The sequence below is a fragment of the Buceros rhinoceros genome, unplaced genomic scaffold (genome assembly GCF_000710305.1).
Source record: "Buceros rhinoceros silvestris isolate BGI_N320 unplaced genomic scaffold, ASM71030v1 scaffold42414, whole genome shotgun sequence".
NCBI classification, from domain to species: Eukaryota; Metazoa; Chordata; class Aves; order Bucerotiformes; family Bucerotidae; genus Buceros; species Buceros rhinoceros.
In genome coordinates, this window is record NW_010409722.1 from 4353 (window position 1) to 12316 (window position 7964).

Consider the following 7964-nt stretch of genomic DNA (forward strand, 5'->3'; position numbering starts at 1 on the left):
GCAAGTCCTCACCTTAAAGCTGTCAGGGCAGGATAGGGGGGAGCAGGGAGCCCAGGTCCGTCTGGGATTACACCACACCCGCTCAGAAGTGATGGAGGGATGATGAAAGAACGGGTTAGAAGCAGGGAAAGCACGCAGGGTTTAGCAGAGGCAGGACAGATTGGCTGATAACAACATCCCCGTCCCCAAACCGCCCCGCTTGCTTTCCACAGTCACTGCACAGCCTCTCCCTGCTCTTCACAGGACCCCGCTTCCTTCCAGGAGGTCCCATCCCGGGGTTTGGGCTGGTGAGGTACCGGGGAGAGGACAGTCTGGCTTTTTCAGTCAGTCAGTACCAAAACAGAGTCATGGCTGCTGAGACGAGCGTGCTCCAGCAGCCCGTGCTCTGCCTCCCCCCGCATCAGGGGCCGTAGGGTTTTATCCCAGACCCCGCTGCTGAGCTCCTCCACCGTGTCTGGCCTGACCCCATTGTCCAGACCGATTCTTCTCGCAGCATGAAGACACTCTGACATGCAAAAAAATCTCCTTTTCCTGCTTAAAGCCTCTTCCAGCCATTTCTCCATTAGAAACGGGTATCTGACTTCTCGCTTGCGTATTTCTGGTTTGAATTTCCATGCACCAGGTTACGGAAAGGCTGATCCCACTGAATTAGTGACACGGGAAAAGACAGAAGCAAGTGTCATCAAAGCACACCTCCAGCCCCAGCATCGAGCTCCTTTGTTTTGTATCCCTCTCTTGTTCCTTTCCATTTAGCAGCTCTTTAAACACGGGAAGGTTGCATCAGCTTTTCTCCTGGCACGTCTGGCTGGGACCTGGGTTTCAGAGCCTGCCCGTATTGGCAGCGGATGTGCCCCCACTCTCGAGACATCAAGCTGTGCTGTTTAACTGCCAAACGTGTCGCTTTGGGGACCTTAAAGCCAAGGTGAATCATCTGGGAAGCCACAGATTACTCAGACCCGTCTGAATCACTGTCCACTTCTCTCTGTTACCGCTCCCCGCTGCCAACTCGGGCTCGCCGGCCACTTTCAGACCAGTGAGGGAAATACTGAAGGGTCTGGGCTTTCAGCTCATCACTCCTGCAGACCTGTTACAAGGGATGCTCCTGGCTCGGTGAGGCTTCCTGCACGGTTGGCTGCCGTTGGAGGCGTGACAGCTAACCGGCCCAAGCCCACCGCAGTGCTTTGTTGAGCTTTGGGCTGGAGACATGTGTCAATCGAACAAGCAGGCAGCGCGAGTCAAAGCTCCAGCCCTCTCCTTTACCAACCCCATCAGGTGTCCACACAACAGCTTCTCCCCTCTCTAAAGCCACACAGAGTGGCGTTAGCGACACTCTTCCCTGGGGACAATGTCTCCCCGGTTCAGGACTGAATAAAAGACTTTGAGATTTAAGATTTAAAGTAACTGCATCTGCTGGGCTGGGCCTGCTTTCGACCCCGGCTATCTCACGTGATCCCAAGCAGCTCCAGAAACCAACGCCCAAGGACGGGGCAACCCTGCTCCGAAAGACAGACTGAGTGAAATACAGGAACCAGTTGGATGTGGGACTAGAAACCAGCCCCATCTCTGGTTAGCGTATCGCCTGCAAGTCTAGGTGTTGCTTTGGGTACCATCCAGACCGTGGTTAGAGGTGTCGGTGGTCATGTAGTAGCTGCTTGGCACCAGGCTGGTTAAGAGTTTCGCCCAGAGCGCGGTTAAGACTCGCATCTCTCCTGCTAATGACCACCCCGTTCAGGTTAAATCCCTTGAGTCTCTCCTTTTTGCGTGTGTTGCAGAAGTGCCACCAGAAGCTGCATTTCATTTGGAGGTACCAGAGGACATCACCACCGCCTTGGTGAGAATCACCAGCTGGCGAGAAGCAGATGGGTGTAGTCGCGATGCGAAAAGCAACGGTGTTTATCTTTGGGTAGGGTGGGAGCACCTCACGATTAAGGGCGAGAAAGGCATATGCGCCCGTAGGGTTTCACAGGGGTTCCCACAGAGCCTACAGCTTCTCTGAGCCCACGGCATCGTCGGCGTGCAGCTCTGGGCCGGCCGGCGTGCACCGCTCGTGTGAGAAAAGCCACTGCTCGTGTGAAAACCAGCCTCGCCCAGAAATGCTGACTAAGGTGCGAGAATCTTTCTGAGGCTTCCGTCAGCATATTGCACAAACCTGAAGAGTGACCACCTGGCAGAGGTCTGGGCTTGGCTCTTTTTTCGAACTTCTTTTCATTCAGTGACCACAGCGACATCGCGGAGCGGCAGAAGTGCTCACAGACCCCTGGGTCTTGGCAGCACAGCTTGTGATGTGGCACTTGGCTGAACGAGCAGATGCAGAAGCAGGATTTGTTGCTTGTGTCGCCCAGCCTGATGCCAGGTTGAAACGCAGCTTCTGTTGCTTAGAGGAGTTTGCGGATCCCTCATAATTTCACTTCCCTTTGTATGACATGTAGCGCCGATGTTGGGCATAGGTGGGTTGAGAAACAGGGGGTTTTCCCCTGCAGACGGTTGTCTTTGAGAGAGCAATAAACATGTTTAAAAGCAGAAGTGTCTGCAGGGAGCGGGATGTAAAGCTGCTGGGGAACTCTGGAGAGGGAGCAAAGCGGTTGAGCAGTTCCATGAGAAGCAGAAGTGAATCTACTATTTCCTGCAGTCAGCAAGGGAAAACGTCTGGTGGAGGGATCTCACAGCCCCGCGGTCCTTCTTCAGCGTCCTCTTCACTCTTCAGTTCGCTTCGTCCCTCAGGTGAACATTCATCGTAAGCGAGGAGAGAGTATCGGGCTGAAGCTGACAGTGCTACAGCACGTCACCTCCGCGCGAGGCTGACAGAGAACACCCGGCAGGGCAGGATGGAGCGTGGGCAGAGCTACGTCTCCTCACTTTAGGGTGCAATAAAATGCCGTGACATTGTGCCTCTGTGGCATGGGCTGGGTTTCAGGAGCCCTTTGGAGTTTGCAGCTCGCCTGCTGAGTAACATCAGCTTGAACCGAGCAAAGTGGCATCCAAGGAGCTAAATATCCTTAGCTTGGCATTTGCAGGGTGAGTGGTGGTGGGATGATACAAGTGTGGGGCTGCTGATACACAAAATCCAGGAGCTAGAGAGTGGACAAGCCGCAGACTGTGCCAGCAGCAGTTTGGGATGCCAATGTCATTTCTCGTCATGCGCAGTTCTCGCTCGCCCCGGTCGTGCTATGCAGCATCTCACCCTTCCCGCTGGCGTAGGTACCACAGGCTTTGCAACCACCCATCCAGGTGTAAAAGAAATGATCTGCCACTACAGAAATCAGTCATCCCCATCAGTGAGCTGGAGATTACCTGACTGAAAAGGTGCTTCAGGAAAAATCCCAGCCCGAGTGATGTTCCTCTTTACTTCAAGGCCAGGAGTTTATCCCACAACCTCCCTGTAGATGTCCTCCTGTGAAAAGTGTGGCCATTCCCATGCCCAGCTTTCTCCCCAGGCAACGCTGGTGGAGTCTCATGTCGTGTGAGCTGCATTTCCTTCCGCGCGTGAAATCCTCCCTGCGCCCCACAGAGAGCAGCAGCTTGTACGGAGACATACAGAAACTCTCCAGAGGAACCAGCTGCCTTTCGAGACATAAATTGAGGGAGCAAGCGTGGGATATGAGTGGGCATCAGTCAGTTTTTTCCTCTGTGCATGACGGAAGTTCTGCTTGTCACACCAGGAAAGACATGTCTGAAAGAGGAGCTTAAATGGCACTCGTGAGACTTGGTGTACCCCGACTCTTCACTTTAAAGGCATCTGCTGCATATATTTAGTCTCAGAAGAGGAGAGAGAAAGCATCAGGATGGAAGAGCAGAAAGTGATGGGCTATTGGGATTGCATAAGATGTCTCCTGCTCGTTTCTGCATCCCTCAGCAAGGTGAAGTAATGACTGGACAGACGCAGGAAGGGATGAGGAACCTGTCACACATCTCGGTAGGCAACTCTAACGAGTCATCTCCCCAGCGGAACATCACTCTCTCGTTCGCAGTCGCTGTCAGCTTCTGCCCCAGCACCCTGGCATTGCCTGTTCACCCCCTTTAATTCTCCTGGTGTCAGGTACCACTTCTCCAGAAGCTGGAGCATTCAGCTGGGCCGCAAGCAGGGGGCTGGACAGGCTCTGCAGGCAGACTCCGCTCCCCGTTCGAGGGGAACGGCACTGCGAGAGCTGCTCAGCCCATGGGTGTGCCTGCTGCTTCCCCGCGCCGTGCCCATGCCCCAAACTACTAGCACTGAGACAGCCCTTCTTCTGAGCCTGCTTTTCCTGTGCAAAACCACAAAAATTGTTTTCTAATGTCGGTGGACACTTCTCATTTAAATGTGTTGGGGACAACGAGTCTTTGAACTTTCAGAAGAAGAAGATATTTTGAGGTGAAGAGTCTGCATTTCCAACCAGCACACACAAAAAAAAAAAAGCCCCAACCCAACATTTTGAAAAATATCTACAAAATAAGAGGTCAGAACTTCACACCCCACACCGTGAATGGTGCCTCTGGCAATGAGGCACGGGGAGAAAACATCAGTATGGTCACAGTAGCCCCCCATGGGAAGTTTGTTGTAGTTTCCATGACAGCATATGAAACTGCTTGGGCAAGGACTGTCTCACACTTCAGGACAGCTTTATTTCATGCTTAGTCTTACAAGGCTTTAAACAGTTTAAACAGGGGCTAGAAAAACTATTGCTATGAGTGAAAGCAGACACGGAGGCTGGGATCCCAAGCCCTTCACTGTAAGCGTCAGGAGTGGGAGTAGTCACACATCATCGGTGTCTACCAGTGAGTCACGAGGCCACGCTCTCCTTACCGTCAAGAGGAGTTTCACCCACGCAGCCAGCACAGTCTGGAAACAGCCTGTCCCATCTTAAAGCAGCTTACGGCCACTGAACCGAGTCCCTTCTTCACAGCCCACGGGGGCTCCTCTAAGAAGATTGCACTGCTGTCACCAAGGGCTACTTTTGAGCTGCAGTTCTGTTATCACTGACCTTTCCTTCCGCTCCCAGCCGTAACAGGCTGGTTTGGCCATGGTGCCATCTCCCTGGGCTTCCGCACAGCGTATCACACTCAATTTCCTTCATTTCCTACAGCGAGAGCAAGCAGCAGGTGCTCACGAGCTCCTCACCCCAGCCAGGGAGCAGAGCGACCACAGTAACATCCCAAACACCCCTCCAGGGCTTTCGGTTCCCCGCCAACAGAAATCTTTGCAGACTCTTGATCGCTGCATCCCAAGGGAGCCCAGAGGTACTGACGGGTGTCCCAGAGCAGGGAGCCCAGTGGTCACACACCCAAGCCCCAAACTCGCTTTGGGTGTATCAGCAGGGTCTGGGCTTTTGTTGGTAACCCCCACCAGCAGTACAACCCTCCCTAACCCGAGCACGGCGTGCGTGGGGGGGAGGTATTTTAGCACAGCAGATACTCGATCTCTCTAACATGATTCTCTTTTCCCTTTTCATGTTGCCTCTAGCCCGAAAATCCAGCATGACGGAAGCACTCACAGACACGACAGCTGAATACGCTTACGACGAAGATGATTTTATCTGCAATAAGACGGACATCCAAGAATTCGGGAATATTTTTCTGCCAGTATTTTACATGGCAGTGTTTGCTCTTGGCCTCACAGGGAATCTAATGGTGCTTTGTGCCATTGCGAAGGAAGGCAGTAAAAAAAACATCACTGACATCTATCTCCTGAACTTGGCGATCTCAGACCTTCTCTTCGTGATCTCCCTCCCCTTCTGGGCTGCCAAGAGGGTGCGTGGGTGGACCCTGGGGACTGCTGCTTGCAAGGCTGTGTCCTCGCTGTTCTACATCGGCTTCTTTGGGGGCATGTTCTTTATCACTGTTATCAGCATCGACAGGTACTTGGCCATTGTCCGGGCCACGTATTCTCTGAACTCCAGAACAGCGAAACACGGTCTTCTCATAACCTGCGGAGTATGGGCGGGAGCGGTTTTAGTTTCAGTGCCCCATTTTGTGTTCCTCCAGCTGATAGAAAACGACTGCTTTCCTGTCTTACCCGAGGAGCTGGGGAACATCTGGCCAGTGTTCTGCAATATGGAGCTGAACACCATCGGCTTCCTCATCCCCGTCTGTATCATATGCTACTGCTACTGCGGGATCGTCAAAACTCTGCTGTCCTGCAAAAATCAGAAAAAAACACGAGCTGTAAAACTGATCTTGGTCGTGGTGGTCGTGTTTTTTCTGTTTTGGTGCCCCTACAACGTCCTGATTTTTCTAGAGACTTTAAGGTACTATGAGTTTTTCACCACTTGCGACCAAATTAAACTGTTCGACTACGCCATGCACCTGACCGAAACCATCGCATTCAGCCACTGCTGCCTCAATCCCCTCATCTATGCCTTTGCTGCAGAAAAATTCAGGAAATACCTTTCTTACATCTGCTTAAGGTACTGCCCCTTCCTGCGTTTCTGCGGACCCTGCAGCCGCTACCAGGTCACCTCTTTAACTAGCTATGCTGAGACCGTGGTGACCAGCAACGTAACCCTGAACACCAGTGACCAGGATGGCTCTGTCTTCGTCTGAAAGGCTCTGTGAAGAAGAAAAGCATGTAAATACGCCTTCCGCAGGGCGAGACACTGCTGAGAGGTTGCCAGCACCCATATGAAGAGGCTTAACGGCTGCCCTGAGTTACTGCTGTGCCTCTTGTTAAGCATTAGATAGTCTAAAGCAGTCCAGATTTTAACAACAAAAGCAGCGCGGTGTGCCAAGGCTGAACCTGGGATCGAATCCAGAGAGCAAAGGCAGCGCTCCATGCCTAGAACAGGGGATGGAGAAGAATTAAAGGACGGGGAAGCTGTTAAACAGCTTCACCACTGAAGCCTGTCTGTACAGATTTATATAGACCTAAACTCATTTTCGAAGGGAACAGAGATATCCTTAACAATTAGTAGCTGGCTGTTAGCAAGAGAATCTGTTTGATGGGCAAAGGGTGTCTTTTTGATGCTGTATATCCATACAGAAGCGATTTGGGGGTTGTTGACTGCAAACAATGTTTTACCTGTGCTTTATACCTAATAAAATCCTTCTTTTTTAAAAAGAAAAGTCGTTATTTCCGAATGCGTGTTCCGTGCCATCAGTGCACTCGGCGTTTACAGCATACAATAACCAGAGCAAGGACCACCCGCAGGATTCAGGACCTGACCTGGAGCTGCTCCAAGCCAGCAGGGCTATCTCTGGAGGGTGGGGGGGAGCCCTTCACTCCGCACCTCCCCAAGTGCTCTGCTGAGGGGGGGCCGCCAGCTCCCTCAAGGGGCGTCTGCGCACGCTGGGACAACGGGAACTGGAGGTACGGATTCGGGTACCGTTGTGCTTGGTCCACAGATGGCTCCGTCAAGCTGTGAGCTGCTTGCAGAGCAGAGTCAGTGTCTAAGACTAAGAGTAGCACAAGTGAAATTAAACTACTTTTCAAAATTCCACCTGCCTAAGCAAGTCAGACAAGACAACTGCCTCTGTCCCCAACCTCGACAAGTGGTATTTTTGAAAAATGGTATTTTTACGTTGGTGGGGGTTTTTTTAAAGAAATGCTAAGATGTGCGGAAAGAAAGAGGAAGGTACTCTGAGCCTAAGCAAAAGTCATCTGCCTGACAGCAGCCTGAAGAGGGTGATGCAATCTCCCTTGGTTTATTTAATTTTCCTGTTATTTTTCAGGCAATGGTGAGGTGCTGAGTGGGAAAGGTAAAAGGCACCTTTAGATATGATCCATGTGCCATCTCCAGAAGGGAAGGGGAGCTCTCTGCCGGCTCTCGGGGAAAGCAGAACATCCTCTAGCCCACCTAGCCCCCAGCAGCAAACCTGCTGAAAACCAAAACCATTTTCCTTTTGTTTTCATTGGCAATCTCCCTTAAAAAACTTCACCCTCCGTGAAACATCCTGGTGCTCTGCGGGCAACCAGTAACAAACTTTACCGGGACCGGGTCCGGCTGCAGCTGAGCCTGGCATCGCTGCTCCTGGCTGTGCTGCACCACGCAGCG

General features: G+C 52.2%; 1 protein-coding gene across 1 annotated transcript; it reads left to right on the top strand.

Annotated features, from left to right (window-relative positions):
* Positions 1-5451: 5451 nt before the first annotated feature.
* On the top strand, positions 5452-6516 carry CX3CR1 (chemokine (C-X3-C motif) receptor 1). Its single transcript, XM_010135310.1, has one exon. It carries the CDS (start codon positions 5452-5454, stop codon positions 6514-6516), a length of 1065 nt encoding a protein of 354 aa, XP_010133612.1.
* The last annotated feature ends 1448 nt before the right edge of the window (positions 6517-7964 follow it).

Excerpts from the sequence above, each read along its gene's own strand:
- CX3CR1 (XM_010135310.1), top strand. The coding sequence starts at position 5,452 with ATGACGGAAGCACTCACAGACACGACAGCTGAATACGCTTACGACGAA.